The sequence below is a fragment of the Ovis aries genome, chromosome 3 (genome assembly GCF_016772045.2).
Source record: "Ovis aries strain OAR_USU_Benz2616 breed Rambouillet chromosome 3, ARS-UI_Ramb_v3.0, whole genome shotgun sequence".
Classification (NCBI taxonomy): domain Eukaryota; kingdom Metazoa; phylum Chordata; class Mammalia; order Artiodactyla; family Bovidae; genus Ovis; species Ovis aries.
Window position 1 is genome coordinate 215287135 of NC_056056.1, and position 23239 is coordinate 215310373.

Here is a 23239-nt window from a genome sequence, read left to right on the forward strand (position 1 = left end):
AGTACAGATTCCTGGGCCACACACCCAGAGTCCTACTTAAACTGCCCAGGAGCCTGAATTCTGCATTAGCTCCTCAGGGGATTTTGACAGGTAGTCACCTCAGGGAAAGCAACAGTTGGGTTAGTTATAGCTGTTTCATGGACAACTCAGGTCTACTTGTCCATCCACTCCTAGGGGTTCCCCAGGTCACTCAGAGGAACACATTTGCAAACGGCAAAGATGAGGACAGCTGCCAAAGGCCCAGTTCCTGCATTTCCTGTTTCCTGTGTTGGTCCTCCTTCCTTTCACCATCCTCAGATCCTTCCTTCCAGACCTTCTATGCTGACTCCCCCTCCTCCAAGTCTGGGCCCAGGCCTTACCTTCACAGTCACTTCCTGTCTCCCTCGCCAATCCTTGCTCTCCAGGACTTAGTGAGGCAAGCCTAGAGCCTTCATTAAAGGTAGGATCTGTTTTCCCTCACACACACGCACACACACACACACAATACAACACACACTCCCTGAGCAATGTAGAGCACATTCCTGCACCCTTCCATCCATAAAGCTTATGAATAATAGTTTCAACTCATTCACTTATTCAATGGGTGTTGATTGAACACCTATGTGTCAGCTACTCTTTCAAGCCTTGAGGATACATGGGTGAACCACATAGCTGAGATTCCTCATCCTCACAGAGCTTACATTCCAGTGGGGGGAAAAGACAGAAAACACAACGAGAAAAAGGAAATAGACAGTGGAAATAAGTGCTAAGGAGAAAAGTTCAGCAGAGAAAGTGGTTGGAGAGCATGTACTGGGGATTCACTTTGCAGACACCCATCCATTGAATTCTCACAACCAAGTTTCAGAGGAGAAGCCTGAGATCTAGGGAGTCTATGTTACTTGTCCTAGGTTACACAGTTTAGAAAGCAATCAAGTCAGAATCTGAACCTTGGTCAGATCTATGCCATCTTTAAAAAGTGAGTCTTGACAGCGTGTGTATACCGTTAAATCAATGTGGTAAGTGCGGTTGCATTTTATTTCTGTAATAATTCATTTCAGTAATAAAAGAAACAAAGGAAAAGAGCTCTAAGCACATTTTATGTTACAGCTTTTATTGAGGAATGCAATAAACATACGTATCATTTTCCTGTACAATTTTAATGGCCTGTGGGGGAGAATCTTAAAAAACATCCCAGTCTGCTGAATGGTTGAGTTTAGGGGAAAAACTGACCCAGCACATGCCTCGCAACTCCCTGATGAGGTCACCGTGGTTCGGCAAGGTGAATCGAGGTCGCTTGCCAGGGCGACGGCCAAGCAGAACCGGAATCGCCAGATTCCGTTTCGGTCTCCGCTTTAACCCTCCGAAGACCGGGAGGCTTGAGTGGATATCATGGGTCAGTTCCCCGACGGGCCGCCAGGGGACGACAGACCTGGATGACCCTGGAAACCGGGCTCCCTCCGGCCGCGGGTGGGAAAAAACAGATGAAGAGGGTCTGTGATGGAGAAACGGCAGAAAAGGCACCGAGCCTAGGAAGTCTGTTCATTCCGCCCTCCTTGATTTCAGTCCAGCACCGGTCACTGTCGCGCCTGGATCTCTCTAAAACAAAAGCCTGACTTTGTCATCACCACTCGTTGAAACTCTTTAACGACACCCCCAGCATAGTTTACAAGAAAAAGCTAAACGCAGGACCTGCGTGATCTTGCCCCAACCTATTTCCAGGCCAACAACTTCTGGAGCCGTATTAAGCTATTCTGAATTATTTGACCTCATCATCCTCTTTCTATCCTGTGAGTCCTGAAATGTTTGGTTCCCCCCACCTGGGGTACCTTTCCACACCAGGTTTACTGGGAGAATTCTGTCTTTCAGCCAAACATCACCTTCTCTGTGGAAACCTCCTGACAAGACACCCCCAATCCCCTATCCCCGCCCCAGTTTGGGGTAGGGAGTCCCTCCTGTGTTGCCGTTATCCCTGGGCTTCCCCCATCTTGTTGTGTAATATCTGGCCTTGTCTTTCGGTTTCAGCGCCTGTCCCAGAGCAAGACGAATAGAGTGCATGAACTGACTGCAGAATGAATGCAGGAGATAGCACAGGGTTCAGTCTCGGCCACTTGTGTGATCTCAAACTATCTGGTTCACGTTGTGAGAAATAGCAAATCATTAAAACAGTACTTAAAAACAGTGCCTGGAACACTGTAAGCACTCAAACGTCATTTTCACAGCGGCCAAGATGCCATTGCCCTTTTAAGGACCCCTTCCCCACTTTCGCAGCTAAGCGGAATATCCGCTCAGGGATCCGGAAGTGACCTCAGAGCCCCTCAGAAACATGGCCCCGGAACGTTCTTCCGGAAGCGGTCATAGGCATCTCCGTGACGCACAGCGATTTAGAGCGTCCCGCAGGGTTTCCATGGTGCAGCCCTCAGTCCCGAGTACCTCGGCTTTCTCTCGTTCCCGAGCGCTCTGAACAAGGCAGGAGGCGAGTCGCTCTCGCGACGTTGACGCCGCTTGGAGGGGTTGGGAGAACAGGTGACGCTCTAGGCAAGCCCGTCTTCATCTCTATGGTGCCGAATGCTCTTGCGCGCCGCTCCAGCTTGTCGGGACGGACGTTGCCCCTTTAATCGGCGGAGGGCGGTGCCAAGGAGGTCCCGCGAGAGCGGCGGGGGGCGGGGGGCGGTGCCGAGGCTGGGGGCCTGTGGCCGATGGAGCCCGCGATGGAGCCGGAGTCTCTGGAGGCGCGAATCAGTGAGTGTCCGGGAGGGGCGCGGGCCGGACCGGAACCGGAACCGGGGGCATTAGGCGGTCCCCTTCCCGACGGGGGCGGGGTACAGGGCGCCCCCTCCTCACGCTCCGCCCCCGGCCCGGTAAGGGGCGGTGTCCCAAAACCCAAACCTCAGACCCTGCGGTGAAGGAGGGAAACCCCCACCAGCTGCATGGACCCGCAGTGGGAGCAAGTGCCTCCCATCCTTCCGATTCCTGGGCCTCGACCCCCGGGGCCGAGTGAGCTGCCCCCAGCTCGGCGCCCAGAACGCCCGGGATGGAGAGCGCAGCCTACAACCTCCTCGGGCCCAGAGTTATCCGCGGAGCGGACACCCAAGTCATTCCCTGGACGCTCGGCGAGCGTCCCCGAGGGCTGCACCACACACCCAGGAGGGAGGGACCCTGTTCCCATTAAAGCCCCGAATCCTCCACTTTCTGGCGGTGCCTGATGGGACTCCCTCCTATCTGTTCCTTGAGCTTGCAACTCATATTGGGCTGTTTCCCCACCCAGGAAGGCAGGACTCATTAACCCATGGAACCCCCCCCCAAGTTCTGGCCACATAGAAACCCCTGAACTCCACAGGCTTGGGAGGGTCCCGTCTCAAACTCCAGAAGTAATTTCAAGTTCTGTATCACTACCCTCAGTCCAGTCCCTCAGATTTCTGCACCCCCACCACAAACTCTTTTTCTGCCTTTCACCAAGTTTCCTCCAAAGGCCCGTGCATCCCTCCCTGTGTCACCTCAGACCCCGCTTCCCTCTCCTTCGGCTTCTGAGTGCTGGCCCCTCCATGGTCCATCTGGCCTCCCTGTCTCACACTGCAGAAGATCCTCCCCTCTCATAACCCACTCTGGACTCGGCTCCTCAGAGCAAGGCTTGCTTCTCCCTGGACTAGTGACAGCTCTTCCTTTCCACTCACGTCTGCACCAGGGCTGCAGGGAAGCCTCTGGGTCCAACCTCAGCTCAGCCCTTTGGTCCCAGGCACACCAGGGAGCCACCCAGGGTGATTTGGGATTATGGACAACCCCTTTTAAGCCAGTCTTGTGCAGCGTTGAATCTGGAGGTTGGTCTCAGAACCACACCATCTCCAGGGATGTTTCACAGTCAGTCTGGCCAGTGGAGGGGGTGGGCATGGAAAGGAAGCACTCAGCGTCGATCGAGATGGTTCTGGAATGCCACAAGTGTCCAGGTCTCCACTATCACTTGGGGGTGGGGGATGGGCAGGGCCCTGACTGACAGATCTGACCAGAGGCAGGCCTTGAGCCATGGGTGATACAGAATGGTGTCAGGGTTAGCAACAGTGGACTTTCTGTGAGAGGCCAGGGAGTTTCGTCTCAGCAGGAGGCTGAACTCTGATAGACTGGAACTGAGGGTGTTTTCTCTTTTTCTTCCTGTTGGTACCCTGGCAAAATTGTAAGCTCTTTCCTTGCAGTTGACTGGGGGTGAAGAGTAGCTTTTGTTGGGTAAAATATGACATTGTCACCACTGTAAAGTGACAAAGTGGAGTCACGCCCTGTTGTGAAACACCTCCTTCCCTGGGTGTTCGGCGCTGAGGCCTGCTGGGGGAAGTGTTCCCCCCAGGTAGAGCTAAGAGGGCTTGGAGTTGAGGGCCAGGCCCAGACAGGTTGGTCAGATCTCCTTGGACCCAGAGGCCCTTGCTCTGAACCAGAGACAGAGAAGATGTCCCGCGATGCCACTGCTTCATCCTCCCTGGCTTCTGACTTAGGAGCAGACTCTGGAACTCACTCAGACTCACGTGTCTCTTGACACTTTAAGAGACTTCCTGTTTTAGGTTCCCCCAGCTGGGTGTCACTGAGTAGGCAATATCCAGCCCCATGCTATCTTTCTGACTGCAGACTGATGTTACCCAGGCTCTGTCCGTGTTGCAGGACTGGGAGGCAGAGCTGATGGCTGGGGGGGTGGGGGGAGGGCAGCTATTTCTGGCATTCCTGAGTGGTCAGCAGGGGCTTCGTTTCTCCCCGGGACTGCAGGGCTCTGCAGGGCTCCAAGAACAGAGACGTGTGCACAGGGAAAATGCTTCATTCAGGTCTCCGCTCAGCTGGACCTCTGAGGGCCATCCCAGAGAGCAGCAACCCCCACAAACACACACATGCTGTCTATACCGTCTCTCTGCTCTGAGTTTCTTTTCCTTTTTTTTTTAATGCTGTTTTTCTTAACAGCACTCTGCAGCAGTGTACAGCACCCTGTGTGGTGGCTTGTCTGAGCAGTCAGTGTTTCCTATGCTGAGCCGTTGAGTTCCAGGAGGATGGGGGTTTTGTTCACTGCCACAGCCCCACACTCAAAATATTTATTGAATAAATATGAATTGAATGATTGGTTGCCTGGCTCTGAGACCCTAGGGCACCAGGCCTCCCACCACAGCACAGGACCCCAAATAGGCAGGCGCCACACGCTGAGTCCCCAGCCTGCCCCTGGCCACAGCTCCTGTGTCCCACCTCCTGGGCTGTTCCCTCCACAGCCCCCGCGCAGTCCTCAGGCTGGGGTGGAACTGACCGGGACAGGCTGGGAGGTGACAGAGATCCAGCTCTGGCTGCCCCCGCCGCTCCCCCTGGGTAGAGTATGTTGTCATCCCAAATCATTCCTAATTTTGCCGCAACTTTACAAATGGGGAGATGGAGGTTCGGGAAAGTTCTGACGGACTTAACAGTTTGTGTGTGTGTGTGTGTGTTTTTTCCTTTTATTGAAGGATAGCTGATTTACAGTGTTGGGATCATTTCTGCTGTTCGACACAGTGACTCAGTTCTACCCATACATACATTCTTTTTTATATTCCTTTCATTATGGTTTATCCCAGGATATTTGAATGTCCTTTGCTGTGCTCTACAGTAGGATCTTGTTTGTCTTTAATTGTTGTTTGACCGACACTGGCGGGGGGCGGTCAGGCGGCTCTGTCTGGCCTTGTTTATCACCCCTTCCTGTTGGCCCTTTCCTAGCAACCACCCACTCTGGATTCGAATTCCCCCGGAACCTCTCCCTGCCAGCCTGCCGCCGCGCCCGTGTCCATTCACTCGTTTACTGGGGGAGACCGATGGGATGCGACGCAGTGGCAGACCTGGGCCCGCAGCGAGGGTCAGGTCTGGGGGTCACAGGCGCACGCTGCCCTGGCAGTGCTGCCCCGGGCAGGTATGACCTTAGATAAGGAGGAGGCATACCTGATCACGCCCCTCATGCCTTGCCCTGCGCTGTTATCCACAGCTCTTCTCACATGCAGCCCTTGAGCTGTTCCAAGCCATGTTATCCCCAGCCTGGTACTCCCTCTTGTGCTGCCCCTTCCGGGCAGCCTCCCCTGAGTCCCTTCCCCTGGTTCCCAGTTCCCATGACCCTTTTGCCTCCCTCTGTCACCTTGTACTAAGAACCTAGCTGCCCTTGGCCCACTTCCCAGCTGCGAAGCTCCTTGTGTTTGGAACCGTGGCTGTTTTTCCCATACCTCTAGATCTCCTCTGAGAGTGAATTCCGTGAGAATTACAGGGACATTTTAGGAGCAGAATCAGAGGAGGTGTGGTTGGATAGGCTCAGAGGCTTACAGCAGAAGTGACAGTAAGGGAATAGGCCCTGAGCACTCTCCCTCGACTTGGGGCCCTTTGGGGAGAAGCTGCGAGGGGATGCCAAAGGCCAGCAGGTCCTCTGTGCTGTGACCTGATGGACGTCAGTGCTGGGTGCTTGGGGCCGTTGGGGTAGGGAGTCAAGGAGAGGCCTTTCCGTGTGCTCAGAGGTACCCCAGGGCAGGAACTGAAAGAGGCAGGGGTATCCTTTTGCCAGATTGCACTAGCCCTCTGTTCTCCTCCAGACAGAGCCACAAACCCCCTGAACAAGGAGCTGAACTGGGCCAGCATCAACGGCTTCTGTGAGCAGCTCAACGAGGACTTTGAGGGGTAGGTGACTTCCCTGTCCTTTGCTCATGTGCTCAGCACCTGCCGTGCACCCTCCAGACCTGGCCTTGGGCAGAGACGAGGGTGGGTTGAGACCCAGTTTGCATTCTTAATGAGCTCCCAGATTAATGATGGCAGCAGGCGCTCTCTACCACCCTCTGAGGTAGGCGTTACTGGACCCATTTTACAGGTGAAGAAACTGAGGCTCAGGGAACTCAGCAGTTGCCCTAAGATCTCACAGACCTGATGAGGCTCAAGGCTCCCTGACTTGTGCCCAGGCTTGTTTGGGGAGGACCTGCCAGAGAACTGCATACTTCCCAGTTGGGGTACCCTCTGCTCAAGGCAGAGCCTGAACTGCCTGCATGAAACCCACATGGTGTACTTGTCAAAACTGTCCATTGGTGGTGCGTCCAGGCTTGGACTAGACCACTCGGCAGGGAGCTTGAGGGGGATGTTGTTAGTGGGCTCCCAGGTGGTGCTGAAGTTCGAGGAGCGCAGCCCAGCATGCTTCACCTCCGCTGCACCCCTCATAAGTGCAGGCGCTCCGCTCAGGATGCCATGTGGACCATGACGTGCGTGGTCCCCAGACCAGCTGCTCGGGCCTGATCCTATCCCTTCAGTTAGGGGGTGGCCTGGGCGAGTACTGGATGCCTCTTACCCTCCATCTCTGCAACTGTAAAGTGGGCGTGATAGTGCTGCCTGCCTCAGGGGGCTCTTAGGAGCTTAGGCAGGAAAATGGAGGTGAGTCGCCTTGCACATGAAGCACTCAGTATGTGTTAGCTGTTGCTGTCACTGGTGACAGTTAGGATCTGGTAGGTGATGTCACCATTCTCCCAGCAGAATGTTCTGGGCACATTGTCGCGTTCTGCTCCCTGGCTGGGCCCCTGTAGACCGTGGGCATGTCTGTGTTAGGATCTGGTAGGTGATGTCACCATTCTCCCAGCAGAATGTTCTGGGCACATTGCCGCATTCTGCGCCCTGGCTGGGCCCCTGTTTCGGTATTTGTCTCTATAGCCACCCAAGGGTACGCGAGTCATAGTTCTCAGTACAGCCAGCCAAGGAGCTGAGCTGGTGCCTTTCAGAGGCTGCCGCCCTGTGCACCCTGCCAGGACCTGCCCTGTTGTGCCAGAGTCTCTGGCCCCAGTCAGTCCAAAGAGGGAGCTGGGCCTTTGCATGTGCCCTGCAGGAGCCTCTGCAGACTTCAGGTCTGGGGGAAAGAGTGGCAGCACTCTCACGGTGCCTGGGGCTCTGTGACTAGTCTGGCTCTTTGCTCTTCCTCTCCCCCAGGCCTCCACTTGCCACTCGGCTGTTGGCCCACAAGATCCAGTCCCCGCAGGAGTGGGAGGCAGTCCAGGCCCTGACGGTGAGAAGGAGAAACAGTGCCATCTGTCCCCTGACCACGTGGATGGCACCAGGGGTGGGGTTGGCGGGGGAGACTGAGGTTTTTGGGGTCCCGTCAGGCTCCTCTTTAGAGCCCAAGGGAATTGTGCCAAGATGGCCTAGAGTAAGGGTGTGTGCCAACCTTTGAGCACGCCATGGCAACCAGTGAACCAGCTGGCTGGCCTCCCATCCCAGACCCTGCACAGGTAGGCCTCTTGCAGGAAGGAAGCCCTCAGTCATCTGGTCTGGGGATTCCCAGCTCCAGCTGTCCCTCAGATCTTCTGGAGGCTGACTCAGGGCCCCACTCCAGACCTGCTGACCAGCACACCTGTCGTGTGTGCATCCAGGAATCTCCGTGTTTATAGAGCTCCCGGATGCGTTGTGGGGCCCGACAAGGCCAGCCTGTCGATGGCCTCCAGACACAGCAACACCAGGCACCCTGTTAATAGTTCGGTGTTTGTTTTAACATGTTAGGGTTTCGGTGTTTTTTTTCCTCTCCTCACATGTTAGTTCTCTGATTTCACATATGTATGGCTTAGGATGAGGCTGAGGTTGATGGTGCCTATTTACGTTTCAAAAAAACCATCAAAGGAAAATAGTAAGAAAATAATTTGCAAGTGGTACTCAGATGTGGCCAGGCCATGAAGGGACTAAGTTAGTGATGTGAGTTGGGTGTCACCAGGCTCTCAGAGTGGCCCGGCCCTGTCTTCCAGGGGTGGTGATCAATCTCAGAGGTCTCTGAACCTCAGAATCCCTTTTTTTCCTCAAATCATTTTCTCCCTTCTCACGACTGGTCTCTGGACTTCTGGGCCCTGGCTGAGATGTAGGAGAGAGGCTGCCTCCCCTGACTCACCCAGGGCCCCCCGTACCTCACACCTTCCCCCCCAGGTGCTGGAAACATGCATGAAGAGCTGCGGCAAAAGGTTCCACGACGAGGTGGGCAAGTTCCGCTTCCTCAACGAGCTCATCAAGGTTGTGTCTCCCAAGGTGGGTGTCTCTGCCATATGCTCAGACCTGTGCTGCCATGGAGGGTTGAGCAGCGAGGATCCCAGATCGAGAGAGGAGGGTGACGGCCCTCCTCCTGACCTGGCACAAACACAGACCCTTTCTCGAGGGTCTTCACACAGCTGAATTCAGGACAGCTGGGCTTCTAGGAAGAATATCCCAGGCTGCCCGGTGGCTGGCTGACTCTGGAGCGGCTCGGCACTTAGGGAGGAATGACTGCAATGAAAGACAGCTTCCCCAGTGCGGGCTGCTCGGGTCTGAGCTCTCTCCCTGCAGACCTAGCCATGGCAGGTCTGGGCACCAGGGCGGGGTGCCCTGGTGTCCCACCTAGGTGTCTAGTGGAGGGTCTCCCTGTCCCCACTTACAAGAGTGGCCTCCTGAGGCCTCGGATCTGAGGCCCCAGAGTCCTCCCATAGGGCACGAACAGGTTTGGAGCCCCTTGTTGGGTGGGTGAGAGCCCATCCCTTTCGCCCATCCTCACTCAGGCCCATCCCTTGGCCCGAGCAGCTGAATGACCCAGCAGCTGTTCTCAGGAGTAGATCAGTGTGAAAGCTAGTTCCCTCAGCCGACTGTACTGCTGGGAAACTGAATGGGGCCTGGGGCCAAATGGTCCCACGCCTGCTCCTTCCCTGGTCAGCCAGGAGCCTGGTGGCTCCTCCTTCCTGAGGTCACAAGGTTAGGGCTTCCATGAGCCGACTGTGAGTAGATGCTGGGCTCTGGGCCTTTCAGCTCTGCATCCCCAGTGTGGTCCCGCTGCTGTCACCTTACTGAACAGGTGGGGGACTGGGACGCCCAGGGCCGGCTCAGCTTGGGAGCGGCAGGGCCTGGAGCTCTGCCAGGCTGGTCGGGTGGGACATGAGGGTCCTGTAGGCTGAGGTTTCAGAGGGAGTCCTGGGGTGGCAGCCAGGTTTGGGCTGGGGTTGGGGCTGCAGTGAGTGAGGCCAGCCAATGCAAAGCCTCCTCTCCCCTCCATCCCTGAAGTACCTAGGTTCTCGGACATCAGAGAAGGTGAAGAACAAGATCCTGGAGCTTCTCTACAGCTGGACGGTTGGCCTCCCCGAGGAGGTGAAGATTGCAGAGGCCTACCAGATGCTGAAGAAGCAGGGTGAGGCCCCAGAGGTGGGGGTGACCACCCCCTCTGTTCTGCCCTGAGGCTCCAGCAGCTTCAGGGCCCTGGCAGCAAGATCATGGGTGTGCCCTTTAACTGCTCAAGACCGCAGAGTCAGTGGTCTTTATGGCTCTGCCTGAGGCCAGATGGGCTGGAGGGAACATGGGTTTGAGTCAGCCTTCCCTTCAGAGAGTGGCCCCCCGTGGAATGGTCTCAAAATAGAGGCTCCTAACTACGCCCTCTGCCGGCTGCTATTTGGCATGGTGGTTCAGGAGCAAGCCTTGAGCCCTGAAAGGCAGCACCAGTGCGCTGGAGAAAGCCTGTCCTCCATGCTCCCTCCTACCCTTGCCTGCCCCCCATACCCCGTCCCGCCCCAGCCCCGAGACAGTCTCCCCACCACCCTCTGCTGCAGGGATCGTGAAGGCCGACCCCAAGCTGCCAGATGACGCCACCTTTCCTGTTCCTCCACCACGGCCAAAGAATGTGATCTTTGAAGATGAGGAGAAATCCAAGGTGAAGCTTCAGGGAGGGCCAGAGGAGGACCCCAGGTCCCTTGAGGGTCAGCGGATCCCAGCCCCTGGCGGCGCTGTCCCTGGATCGGAGGCTCACACTGAGTGCGGCTGCGTGGCGGGTGCAGGCGCCAGGTGTTAAGCCCTTACACGTGCTGATGCTGCCCGCGCGGTGCCGTCACTTGGTACACACAGGCCTGAGCCTGGTGGCCGGGGGGTTGGTCTGAGGGCATTTCATAGCTTGATCAGCAGGTTGCCTATCTTTATGTCTGTGACTCTCTCAGCAGTAATTTTGCTAGCTTTTTGTTAAAGAAGCATGTGCTCATGGGCAAGAACTTAAAACAGCCCAGAGGTAAGATAAAAAAAAGCTCTTCTCTACCCAGTCTAGTCCCAGAGGATAACTGCTGTTGAGTTTCCTGTACTTCCTTCCAGAAGAGTTCTCTAGCAATATTAATGTAATTTTTCACGCCATTTGTGGAGAACCTATTTCTGCTGGGCACTGTGGGAAGCACTTATTTGCAGTGTGCCACTTGTTCGTGGCTGCCACATAATATTAAGATGTCAGTAGGTTCTTTAAAAAAAAATACAGGATTCATTTATTTTATTTCATCAGCCTGTCGGCATGTGGCATCTTAGCTCCCTGACCAGGGATCGAACCCACACCCCATGTGGCGGAAGAGTGGAGTCTTAATCCCTGGACAGCCAGGGATGTCCCCACTCTGAATAGATCCTTGCCACCCCATGGAGAGCTTAGTGACTTATTCATGTCCCGCCTCCAGGAAAAGGAGCCAGCACAGGACCCCAGGCCCAGAGAGTGCCGTCCCAGCGTGTCCCTCTGTCTCCACAGATGCTGGCCCGCCTGCTGAAGAGCTCCCACCCCGAGGACCTCCGAGCAGCCAACAAACTCATCAAGGAGATGGTGCAGGAGGTGATAGCTGAGCCCAGGGCTCAAGGCGGTGGCGGGAGGGGATGTCGAGCTGGGCCACCGAGGGGAGCTGTGTGTATGTGTGGAACTCTGCGGTGACCCAGCTAAAGGGCTGTGACAGCACAGAAAGGGCTGACCGAGTCAGGGGACCCTGTGGGCAGAGCCAGGGTCAGTAAGCACAGAAGAAAGCATTTCCCAGCAGCCGAGCTGACCTGCGCTGGCCTCTGTGAGACTGACTACCTCTTCTATAAAAGTTAGAAGGAAATTAGCTCTTACTGTACTGAAGATAGAGTATGTATACAGAGAAGGAAGAATATACGTGTATTTCATAAGGACGTATACCTGTGTTGGGGGGCCGTGCTGAAATCTTTTTTATTGATAAGGGTAAGTCATTAAAAGTATGCAGTCCAGATACACAGAGGCAGACGTTCTGGGCTATTTTAGGGTAAGCTGTGTGCTCTGACAACCCAGAGAAAGTCAGGGCAGCCCCTTTCAAGGAGGACGACTGTGTCAGACAGCACAGCACAAGCCCGCCTTTCATTCCGCAAGGGAGTATCGTGCGGGGGGAGCAAAGCAGGTGCAGGATAGCAGGGTCCCTTCTGCAGCAGCCTTTTAAGGCCGTGAGCTCCCCGCCACTTGCCACACACTGACAGACACCTCACGGGGTGCCGGCACTAGTTTCTCTGTTGGTGACCACTCAGGTTCCCTTTCCCTCTCAAGTACAGGCACCTCCTTTCAAGGGACAGACACAAGGAGCGGGAGGGTCGTGGAGAGCCACAGGTGTGGATCTAGGCCCCAGGCCTCCAGCATCACCTGGCAAATGTGCTGGACTCACAGATTCCTGGGCCACCCCTGCAGATTCTGCTGAGCTTGTGCGCCTAGGGTGTTGGCGAGAGGAGAGGAAAAGTGAACACAGGGTTGGCCAAGGGCTTCTTGGACCAGAGTGCCCTGTCTGGGGCCCGAGGGGCTCTTCGCAGGGGCTGATCCCACACCCAGTGGGCGCCCTCCAGGGTGGTGGGGGGCAGCATCCTGGCTCAGGTCCGGGCCTGACCCGGGCTCTCCGGGGCTGTTTGCCAATGCCTCCCCAGGACCAGAAGCGGATGGAGAAGATCTCGAAGCGGGCGAGCGCCATCGAGGAGGTGAACAACAACGTGAAGCTGCTGACTGAGATGGTGATGAACCACAGCCAGGGTGGCGCGGGGGCCCGGAGCAGCGAGGACCTCATGAAGGTGCGCCCGCCCCCACCTGGCTCCCCACCCCCACCCCAGTGCCCCCGCCGGCCCTGACCTGCTCGCCCTGCTGCCCCCAGGAATTGTACCAGCGCTGTGAGCGCATGCGGCCCACCCTTTTCCGACTGGCCAGTGACACGGAGGACAATGACGAGGCCTTAGGTGAGCTGCAGTTAGAAGGAGCTACCACTAGGGGCCCCCCCTTCTCCAGCAGTGATCTTGGGTTTCTCCACTTTGATGAAGAAGGAAGTGAAGCTGAGGGGCTGACCCTGAGAGACTATGGGCCAAGCCCCTCCTTGGCAGACATCTCTTTTACTGCCTCTAAGCTGCACAGGAAGGGGAATTGTTCCTTTTTCACAGCTGGGGTTCAGGGAGGGAAGTGGCCTGTCCAGATCAGGGAGCAGAGCGGTGGCAGGGCCAGGGAGGACCAGAGGCTCTCCCTCCAGATGCTGCCTCCTGGTAAGGGTGAGCTTGAAACCACGAGCAAGTCCCTCAGGCCTGAGCGCCTCCAGAGCTGGGCCCCGTGGCCACACGTAAGGGTCTCATCCTTGTTCTATGCCACCACACGAGCCACGCCTCCCCGACAGTGGTCTGGGTACCATCTCAGCCTCCATTCGTGGAGTTCCTTGAGCGCCTCCCACGTGCCAAGTTCCTGGTGCACCCAGGAGGCTCGCCCCTCAGCTCCCCCTCAGCCCTGGCCCTGGAGGACCTGGTTTGTGCTGACACTGTTCTAGGCCCGGGGCTATGGCAGTGACCAAAGCAAATAGAGCCAAATCCCCCAGGAGCTCTTCCCCCTGAGAGGAGACAAGGAACTGGGGCTGTGGGCCTGGCAGTCTGTTGGGCGGCGGTAAGGGGCATGGAGGAGCGCAGGGAAGGACCTGGGGTGTGGAGCTGGGGTGAGGGAGGGCCTCCCTGAGGTGACGTGCGTAAAGACTGGAAAGCAGGAAAGAGTGAAGCCCTGTGGAGATCCAGGGTCTCCAGACAGCAGGGCCAGTGTGTGGGCCTGGAGGCCAGGGCCTGCGTCTGTGTTGAGGGGCTGGCAGGGGCAGCCAGGGAACTGGATGAGGGCCACGAAGTGCCTGAGGCAAAGGAGTCAGGAAGGGCTGCCCCCAAGCCCCGCCCCTCCCACGAGGCCTGGGATGCAGGTGGGGCACCCCTCCCCACCAGAGGCCCCCACAGTCCTTCAGCCCAGCCCCTCCCCTCCTGCCTGTTCCAGCGGAGATCCTGCAAGCCAACGACAACCTTACCCAGGTCATCAACCTGTACAAGCAGCTGGTGCGGGGCGAGGAGGTCAATGGCGACGCCACCGCCGCCTCCATCCCCGGTGAGGAGGTGGCGGGAGAACTGGGAGGGCCCATCGGCCAGAATCCAGGGTGGGGCACTGGTCCCAGAGCTCAGTGGCCCCTTAAGATGGGGGAGCCCCCCACTGGGTGAGCTGGGGGAGGAGTCTGTGCCAAGCCTGCAGCTGCAGGGGAGGAAGTCTGGATGCGGGGTGGAGGGGAGGGGGCTGAGGGTCTGGCAAGGACAGGCTGGAGAAAGAGGGCCTCCCTTTCATTTGACAAATCTGACGCCTGTTGTACGGGCCTGGATGGCATCCCAAGGCTTAGTTTAATTAAGTGCACAGGGAGGGCTTGACACATAAACATCGCAGCTCAGCTCCACTCCGGGTAAAGCGACAGCAAGGGGAGGCTGGAGTGGGCCCTGTTGGGAGAAGCTGGGGGACACTACGCGGAAAGAGTGGAGTCTAAGAGGGGCCTTAAAGGACAAGAGGCAATCCGCCAAGTACGAGGGAAGCAGGAAGTACGTTCTGTGCAGAAGGGACACCACGTGCCAAAGAAGGGGCCTGGCAAGCAGATCCCAGGCAAGGGTGATGGGGCCAGGTGGGGAGCTTGCTGCTCCCCAACCCCAGGGACTCTGCGTGTTCTCCACCCAGGGCTGGCCTGACTCTCCTTTCCCACCCCAGGGAGCACCTCGGCCCTTTTGGACCTCTCAGGCCTGGATCTCCCTCCGACAGGCACCACCTACCCAGCTGTGCCCACCCGCCCTGGCGACCAGGCCAGCCCGGAGCAGCCCAGCACCTCGGTTTCCCTGCTTGATGATGAGCTCATGTCTCTGGGTGAGGAAGGGGCTGGGGCCAGGCCCGGAGGCTCAGCTGCAGGTGGGGGGAGACAGCCCTGGCACATAAGGCAGCTTTCAGAGTGTGGTCAGGTCAGCCTGTTCCTCCTCCTCCTCTGAGTCCTCTGGAGGATGGGGGATGGGCATCAGGCCCATTTCATAGCTGAGGAGGCTGAGGCCCAGAGAAAGCAAGGAGATCCTGCCAGGTCCTACTGTCAAGGGTGAGGCTGGCCCCACCTCTGATAAGCCAGCCACACCTAGGCTCTGGTGGCCTAAGGGAAAACAAAGGGACTTCGCTACAGCAGGTTAGAGCCTAGAATTGGGGAGCTACCCAGGCAAAAATCAGTAATCTCCTTGCCCCTGAGAGGAAGAGGAGGGGAGCTCTAGGCTCTGAGCACCAGAAGCTCCAGGGAAGCTGAGCTCTGTGACTCCCGCTGGTCCCAGACCAGGCCTGCAGTCACTACGGGATGGGTTGGGGCTCCTGAGCCTGGCGGGGAAACGGGCTCACCCTGGGGCAGAGCAGGGCACGCAGCCGGGCACACAGTTTTCGAGTTCCCAGCTTCCAGGGGCAGCCACCCCATCAGAGAGCGTCAAAGCACGAGAGCCTAGCAGCCACCTCCTCACGGTGGCCCTGAAGTTATGGCAAAATTGAGGTAGGTGGTCGGGCTCTGTCACAGGAAACCTTTCCCTGTCACAGGCGCCTCAGAGGATATGTTAGGAAAGTGACTTGGAAGCCGAGTCAGACTGAGTTCTCCCGAGTTGGTTCTGAGGTAAAACCCATACCTGACAGACTCCAAGAAGCGACGGAGGGCTGGGGTCCCAGCGGGGGCACCCCTGACACACCATGCTGCTATCGTAGCCCCACTCCCCTCAGCCCAGGACACAGTGAGGCCAGCACCCCTGGTTTACAGATGCCAGAGCCAGGCTCCGAAAGCTGAGCCACTTGCCCAAAGGGCCACAGGCTTTGGGCAAGACCCTCCGATTCTGAAGCCTCCCTGGGAGCCTCTCTGCTGCTCTGACTCGGCCATCAGCCAGGACAGGGAAGCGAGGACTTGGAGTGCGGAGGGGGACGAGGGGGATAGCAGACCAGGTTGAGGTCCCCTCTGCGGGCCGGTCAGCCAGCACTCCTTCCCTGGGAGGCTCTGACCACAGTGCGTCCTGAGGCCTGCATTGGAATCCCACCTCCTGCCCCCTTTGCCTTTGGAGCCAGGGGAGACTCTGAGAGAACCGAGCCCGCGCTGGGCAGCAGCTACCTGACCTGGCAGCGGGCATGTGAGCCCAGCTCCCACCCCACCCCCAGCCAGCGGCTGCCGCGAAGCCACCTCCCTGTGAAAGGCTGTGTGCTCCGCACTTCCTGTCCACCCCCCCCACCCCCGTCACTTCAGCAGAGCCCTGAGCCTCCAGCTTCCTCTGCTTGCTGCTCAAAGTGAAGAAAATGTGGGAACCAGAACCCGACGTGGCAGGGTAGCAGCCGCCCAGCTCCCCCAGCTCGGGGCAGTGGAGGAAGCCTGGGACCACAAAGGGGGCTCCTCCTGAGCGGTTCTCTGTGGCAGGAAGGGCGCGGGGTGGGGGTGGGGCGGGCAGCGCAGGCTTCCCGCCTGCCCGGGAGGGCGCCCGGCGCCTCTGCGTCTGAATTGTCCGATTCATTAGCGACAGCAGTCCTCAGAGGCAGATGCTGTTGTCTCCGGAGGCGCAGGAAGGTTGTCACCAGCCCGAGGTCACAGCTGAGTGGCAGAGCTGTGTCTGAACGCCAGTCTTCGGGCCTTGCTCTGCTCACGTCCAGACTCTGGGGTTTCCAGTGGTGTGACCGTGGGCAGGTTGCTTAACCCCTCTGAGCACCTGCTTCCTCATCCCTAAGGGAGGCGTGAGAAGCCCACACCCACCTTTGAAGATTGCCTGAGGATTGAGGCCCGTGTCTATAGTGCCTGCCTCAGGTGTGGGAGCTGATAGTCTCCATTGTGGGCCTTGGTCTCAGACGTGCCCAGACGAGGAGGCCCCGCAGTTGCAGCCTCCCTCACCTCTGCCCGTCAGGTAGCACGTCAGCCCGGTCGTGTCCAACTCTGTGACTGCCCTTGGACTGCAGCATGCCAGGCCTCACTCTTATTCAGGCTTTGCTACAAACAAGACAGAGGTCAGACTGCCTGGTGACCTACCCCCCTCTACTGACGAGCAGGCAATGAGCAGGCCCTTCCAGAGGGACCACTGCCCTCTTTGCCCCCGTCAGCCAACCTTTTTGGCACATGTCAGGGCAGACAAGGCCTTTTATGTCTGCCCTGGCCATCATCCGCATGCTGTGCTCAGGGCCCCTGCGGTCCAGCCCAGGGTTGCTCAGAGTCTAGGTCGGGCCTGGGCCTAGCGCCCTTCTGATGCTCAGAGGGTATCCGTCGAGTCAGTCATTGGGCGGGCACAGGATGCTGACTCCTGCTGCCTGGATCTGTGAGAAAACAGACCTCACATAGTCTCCCACCCCCTGCACCAGCTCCCACCTGCCCACTGTCAAACAAAGGCGACCTCAACCCTGCCCTTAGTGGTTGAATTGGCCTCTGAGCGGCAAGAGAGGAAGCGTGTTTGGGCCAGGGAATAGGCCCTTGGGATCTTCAGTTTCTGCTTCTCTCTGCTGAGATGGGGAGGGGGGTTGTCACCTTTGAGCTGAGCCTCTTGGAAGAGGGGGCGCAGGGGGAGGGTGGAAGCCAGGAAACCCTGGCCTGACACAGAGTCCCCCCAGCTCTCTTGCCTCTGCTCACAAACCCATCTCCTTTACCTCTGTCTCACTTCCTTGTAGGCCTCAGCGACCCCACACCCCTCTCTGGCTTGGATGGTGCTGGGTGGAACAGCTTCCAGGTAGGAGGGGTGGGGTAGGGCAGCTGGGACAGGCAGCCTGAGGAGGCAGGGACGGGAGAGGTGGGCAGGAGGGGCCCACGGCAGGGGTGGTGGGGGTGGGGAGCACCCATCCCTGGATGGAGGGAGGTGGGCAGGCCTCTCCTCACTTTCAGCGCTTTTCCCTGGGGTCTCAGCCTTGGGTTGAGCTGGGGGCTCCCCGTTCCTTTCTTGTGACTCTGAGGTCCTTGAAATGGGATGTTTTCTCGAGTGGAACCCCAGATCAGACTTGGCCACCAGTGGCCTTGGAGTCAGGGGCTCAGGCCCGCGGGGATGTCGTCTGCACCTCTGCTGCCGCTTCCCCAGATACCACCTGCCAGGAGGGGAGGGGGCCCCAGGGCAGCGCCAGGTGCCCGACACCTTTCAGCGCAGCCTCACCCCCTGCACCCTTTGTACACCCGACAGTCGTCCGATGGCACGGAAGCCCCAGCCCTGACTCCGGCCCCCAATGTGGACAGTCGGCCCCCAGCGCAGACACCCCCGTCCGCGAGCAGTGGTCTGGATGACCTCGACCTCTTGGGGAAGACCCTCCTGCAGCAGTCGCTACCCCCGGAGTCCCAGCAAGTGCGGTGGTGAGGGTCCGCCCTGCCCAGACCCTCCTCTGCCCCGGACCCAGCAGAAAGAGGCCCGGTGCTGGTTTGCTCAGTGAATGGCATGGCCAGAACACCACCGCATGCCAAGTGCTGCCCAGGGCTCGAGGGACATAGCAGTGACCAGGGCAGACGCAGGGCCCATCCAGCAGGGCATGGAGCGTATGAGAGATGGGTCCATGCCCCACCCACACACCCTCCCCCAGGCCTGCTGGCCCCTAAGAAAGACCCAGAGAGCTGCCAGGAAGGAGGGCGCTGAACCCAAATGGGTGGGGGAGCACGAGGTGCCTGCTCTAAGGCGAGGAGGCCAAGGCCAGAGAAATGAGGTGTCTGAGCCAGCCGTCAGGGACCGCGAGGACCCCAGCTGCTCCTGTGCCCCTCATCTTCTGGGCCCTGAAGATTCACCTCTCAATGCACCATCCCCCCAATAAGGGAGAAGCAGCAGCCAGCCCCCCGGCTCACACTCCGGGACCTGCAGAATAAGAGCAGCTGCAGCTTGCCCAGCTCCAGTGCCACCAGCCTGCTCCACACCGTGTCCCCTGAGCCCCCCGGGCCTCCGCAGCAGCCCACGCCCACCGAGCTCTCGCTGGCCAACATCACTGTGCCTCTGGAGTCCATCAAACCCAGTGAGTAGGGCAGCGGCACGGCAGCGGCCGGCCCGACTGGGGCAGCTCCCTGCCTGCGCATCCCTCCTCTCGCTACCTTGTGCTGTTGGGAGCTAGATCCGGGGCAGCAGGTGGGAAGATGGGCTCCCCTCCCAGCCCTGCCCAACTCGGTGGGGGACTCTGGGTAAGACGCTTCCCCTTCCTAGGAGTCAGTTTCCTCACCGGTCCTGGAGTGTCACAGAACTGCATTCGAAACTCTAGGATGGGGAATTCCTTGGCAGTCCAGTGGTTAGGGCTTGGCACTTTGACTACCAAGGGCCCAGGTTTAATCTAAGACCCCACCAGCCATGCAGCATGGCCAAAAGAATAAATAAACTCCAGGGTGGCTCCAGGGGACTTCTCATGGGTGGCCCCTGCATCGCTCCCCGGGAAGGGCAGGGCCAGGACACAGGGAGGTCTGGGGGGGCGGTCTCCCCAAGACCACAGGGATAAAGACCCAGGTCCGAGCCTGTGCTTCTGCCCAGGAGCAAAAGAGGGGCCACTTACAGCACCAGACTATGACCCAGACAGAGGAAGGCTGGCCAGGCTTCTCAGCGCTGTCCATCTCGATGACAGGGGCAGTCCTTGGGAGCTGGTTAGTGGTGCCACTGTCTTGGCCTGGCAGACCCTGCACTCAGAGGAACAGAGTGACTGTGCCTGGGTCACACAGCGAGAGCATGCCCACAGCTCCTGCACAGCCCTTCTACTCCAGCATGCCAGGAGTGGCCACACGGCACTGCGTGAGCCCAACTAGGACTCAGTTCCAGGGTGGGCGTCCTGCCTCCACCATCACGCTAGAAGTCCACCTGCCCATCTTGGCCCCAGACTATACCCCTGACTGCACTGCTGCCCAGGGTCAAGGCAGCACGCTGGGTCTGGGTCTTTTCATTCTTTCTCAGCAGAGCAGCGAGCACCTGGGGTCAGCCGGGTGTGAGGGGCTGATCAGATGTGCTTGGGCTCAGGCTTGGCACCCCGCCTCCACCCCCTGCCCCCATCAACCTCTCCCCGTCTCCTCTGCCAGGCAGCATCTTGCCGGTGACCGTGTATGACCAGCATGGCTTCCGGGTCCTCTTCCACTTCGCGCGAGACCCGCTGCCTGGGCGCTCCGACGTGCTGGTGGTGGTGGTTTCCATGCTGAGCACCGCCCCCCAGCCCATTCGCAACATCGTTTTCCAGTCAGCTGTCCCCAAGGTGACGTGGGTGTGCCTCTCTCCTCAAAGCAGGGTGATTTGGGGCTGGATGTGGAGTCAGCTCTCTGGGGCAGGGGGTAGGGCCTCTGTTTCTCTCAGGGAGTCAGAGGATAGAAGGGAACCCAAAGGCAGGGCCCTGGGGCCCTCAGGGTGGAGCGGACAGGAGGCTGGCTTTGTTCCTGAGGGACTGGGGACAAGAAGCCAGGGCTGGCTGTCTCCAATCTGCCCTCTGACCTTCCACAGGTCATGAAGGTGAAGCTTCAGCCACCCTCAGGCACGGAGCTGCCAGCATTTAACCCCATCGTCCACCCCTCAGCCATCACACAGGTCCTGCTCCTTGCCAACCCCCAGAAGGTGAGTGAGGGGCCCGGCTGTGACAGGGCGTGGCCGTGGGGTGGGGGCAGCCTCTTCTCCCGCTCTGACCCTCTGCCTTCACCATCTCTGCTTTAGGAGAAGGTTCGCCTCCGCTACAAGCTCCTTTTCACCATGGGTGACCAGACGTACAACGAGATGGGGGATGTGGACCAGTTCCCCCCACCAGAGACCTGGGGGAGCCTCTAGAACCGAGAAGGCTGGGGAGAGGAGGGGCCTTGGCACTGGCTGCTGCCAAGCCTAGGTGGAGGCCATGGCGGCCTGGGTGTGTTCCCACGGCCATATTCCCCTGGGTCTGGTGCTTCTCCCCTCACCCCTGCAGCCCCCGCCATCGTTGCCCCCTCCCCTGCGGAACCAAACCCAGCAGGAGGCTGGGCCTGGGTTTGCACTGGTGGGGACTGTCATCACAGGTGGGAGCCTGGAGCAGGGAGGGCCCACACGGCCCCGGAAGGACTTGCAGTCGTAGGGGAGAAGCATGGCTGTCGGGCAAGGGCTAGGGCCTGAGGCCTACTCCAGACCCTAGCCTGGGGAGGGGTCCTCCCTGCCTGTCTCTTATGCCTTATGGGAAGGCCCAGCCATAACTCGGGGCCGTGCTGGAGCCGGGACCAGCTCAGGCCTCCTCCATAGGAACCGGGTGACTGTGGGGGTGACGCCCGCACCCCCATCCCTTTGCACTCTCGGGTTTGTGGTTTGATTCTCTTAGCTTTTCTCTCTGAGTGGCCCTGTGGTCACCATCTCAGGGGGCCAGTGTGGGGAGACCCCTCACCTGTCCCCCACTCCTGGGGATCTCACTCTAGCTGCCTGGCCCCTTTGCTGTCAGGCCTCTGGGTGGGGGGACTATGGGGGTCATGTGACTGCTGGCCCAAAGGTAATGCCCCAGGCGGTGGCCCCAGCTGAGGGCTCCTGGGCTCCTGGCCAAGGGAGGTCCTACACTGGAGTTCTTGCGTGTCTCTTTCGTTCATTGGGCTTTGTTCACCCATCTATCCATGGGCAGAAGTGGGGTCGGTGCGTGAGTGAGAGCAGGAGTATTTATGGAAATAAAACGTCCTTTTTCCTGGACCAGCTGCTCTTGTGGCCCTTCTGAGAGAGGGAGTCAGGAAGGATCCAGGCGTGCGAGGTCCCCAGGGGCTGCCCCGAAGACTCCTCTGCCTCTCCTGGGAAATCAGGCCAGGGTTCCCCTCCTCGCCTCAGATCCCGGCACCGGAAGAGGCCCTGCTCGGGGGCCTGTGGCCACTGCTGAGTCATCAGAGAGGACCCGCAGGGCTGTGGGGGCCCAGAGCCATCCCAGCTGGAAGCGAGTGGCTGCTTGGGCCTGCCAGGAGCCCCAGCTGCTGCAGACACTGAAGGGGAGGCCCCTGGCCACTCACGACTTCCTCTTGCTGCACTCAGCCCTGAAAGCACAGCTGCAGTGCAGCGCCGCCTGAGGCCCCTGCCTCAGCTTCTCCCTCTCTCCAGAGGCAGCTCCCAGGGCGCAGGCGCCACCAACCGCAGCCTCTTTCTGCAGGGGCCCCCTGCCATTCCCGGGGACAGCACACTCCCCCTGGGTTTTCCGGGTGTTTCTCTTCATTGGGAGGCTGGGGTCCCGGCCTGGGGCGTGGCTTAGAGACTGGCAGCTGAGGGAGCCAACCAACATGCAGCAGAGCCATTGAAAGGCATCCCCCTGCAGGCCTGCCTATGGCAGGGAGCAGGCTCTGTGTGCCCTCTGCCCTCTGCTAACAGGCATCTGGGGAAGCCTGCCCGCCACTTCTCTTTCCTAGAATATGGTGGGAGTTCTGCTTTGAAGATGCGAGTTTTCACTTTTGTCTAACCCAGTGTTTCCCAAGTCTGAATTTGGGCGCTGAACACTGTCCCTTACATACTGTTGGGAAGGGCTGGAGGCCAGTCCAACCTGTGTGCTCATCCAGCAAATGACAGCTCTTCTCTGTGCCAGCCAACACTGGACGCGCAGGGCAAGGGCTTCTCAACGGGGAGGGCGTGCTGTCGAGGGCACAGGAGAGGGAGCAAGGCCTCTGAGTCGGCATCTCCAGCTCCTCACAATCAGGAGCCTCCTGTCAGATCCGCCTGGTGTGACCACCATCCCACATCTGGGCCTGCAGACACCCTGATCTCAGGCTCCTGGCTTCCTTCCTGTTCACCTCCCTACTCTCTGGGCCGGACTCTGCCTAAACACTTAAATGATGCCTCAGAAAGATAATCTCTCCTTGGAATGTTCTTTAAGAAGAATGTTATTCTTTTACATGAGACAAAACCGTGCTCCCTGTAGCATGCCCCTAGGGTCCCAGAAACTCCCTCTCGGAGCATGTGTTCCACAGGCCATGGAAGGGTTGTTGTGGGCCTGGGCGCCAGCGTGACTGCCAGCTGGGAGCCTGGGAGCTCTGGTGGGCTGTGTGACTTTGAAGAAGGTGCTTCCTTCTCTGGCCTTCAGTTTACTTGTTTGAAAAGGTGGGAGGGACCCAGTGACCTGTAAGTCCCCTCTGAAGACTCCTTGGGCCAAAGGGCCCCCTGGCTGTCAACTTGCAGTGACCACAGGGGCAAGAAGATCTGTTCAGTCTTTTAGACCACCCTCGATCCAGTCTACCCATCCAGCTGTCTGCCTGTCCGTCCTGCCACATGCCTCCTGAACAGCCCCGTCCTCAGACCCCTGAGCCAGGAGCATGGCCACCAGAAGCTGGAG

The 23239-nt window shown here is 58.7% G+C and overlaps 1 protein-coding gene and 1 long non-coding RNA gene across 3 annotated transcripts; one reads left to right on the forward strand and one right to left on the reverse strand.

The window, feature by feature from the left end:
* Nucleotides 1-1069: 1069 nt before the first annotated feature.
* On the reverse strand, nucleotides 1070-2739 carry LOC105609489 (uncharacterized). Its single transcript, XR_001039546.3, has 2 exons — nucleotides 2410-2739; nucleotides 1070-1575 (listed from the first exon to the last, which is right to left on the reverse strand). It is a non-coding gene; the product is annotated as an uncharacterized LOC105609489 (long non-coding RNA).
* On the forward strand, nucleotides 2363-21624 carry GGA1 (golgi associated, gamma adaptin ear containing, ARF binding protein 1). 2 transcript variants are annotated; one of them, XM_027968087.3, is made up of 17 exons: nucleotides 2363-2718; nucleotides 6540-6624; nucleotides 7909-7984; nucleotides 8890-8988; nucleotides 9988-10111; nucleotides 10527-10627; nucleotides 11471-11551; nucleotides 12637-12777; nucleotides 12858-12939; nucleotides 13994-14101; nucleotides 14741-14893; nucleotides 17675-17733; nucleotides 18175-18341; nucleotides 18792-18985; nucleotides 20025-20194; nucleotides 20437-20547; nucleotides 20644-21624. In XM_027968087.3, the coding sequence occupies exons 1-17, from the start codon at nucleotides 2676-2678 to the stop codon at nucleotides 20752-20754; spliced, it is 1905 nt and encodes a 634-aa protein (XP_027823888.1). In that variant the 5' UTR covers nucleotides 2363-2675; the 3' UTR covers nucleotides 20755-21624. The 2 variants fall into 2 exon arrangements, with proteins under 2 accessions (XP_027823888.1, XP_060270248.1); XM_060414265.1 differs by having other exon boundaries at nucleotides 14792-14893.
* The last annotated feature ends 1615 nt before the right edge of the window (nucleotides 21625-23239 follow it).

Bases quoted from the DNA above. Each gene is read 5' to 3' on its own strand.
- GGA1 (XM_027968087.3), top strand. From the start codon at position 2,676: ATGGAGCCCGCGATGGAGCCGGAGTCTCTGGAGGCGCGAATCA. The intron at 7,985-8,889 runs GTGAGAAGGAGA...CTTCCCCCCCAG, and splicing joins AGGCAGTCCAGGCCCTGACG to GTGCTGGAAACATGCATGAA. The intron at 20,548-20,643 runs GTGAGTGAGGGG...TCTCTGCTTTAG, and splicing joins TCCTTGCCAACCCCCAGAAG to GAGAAGGTTCGCCTCCGCTA.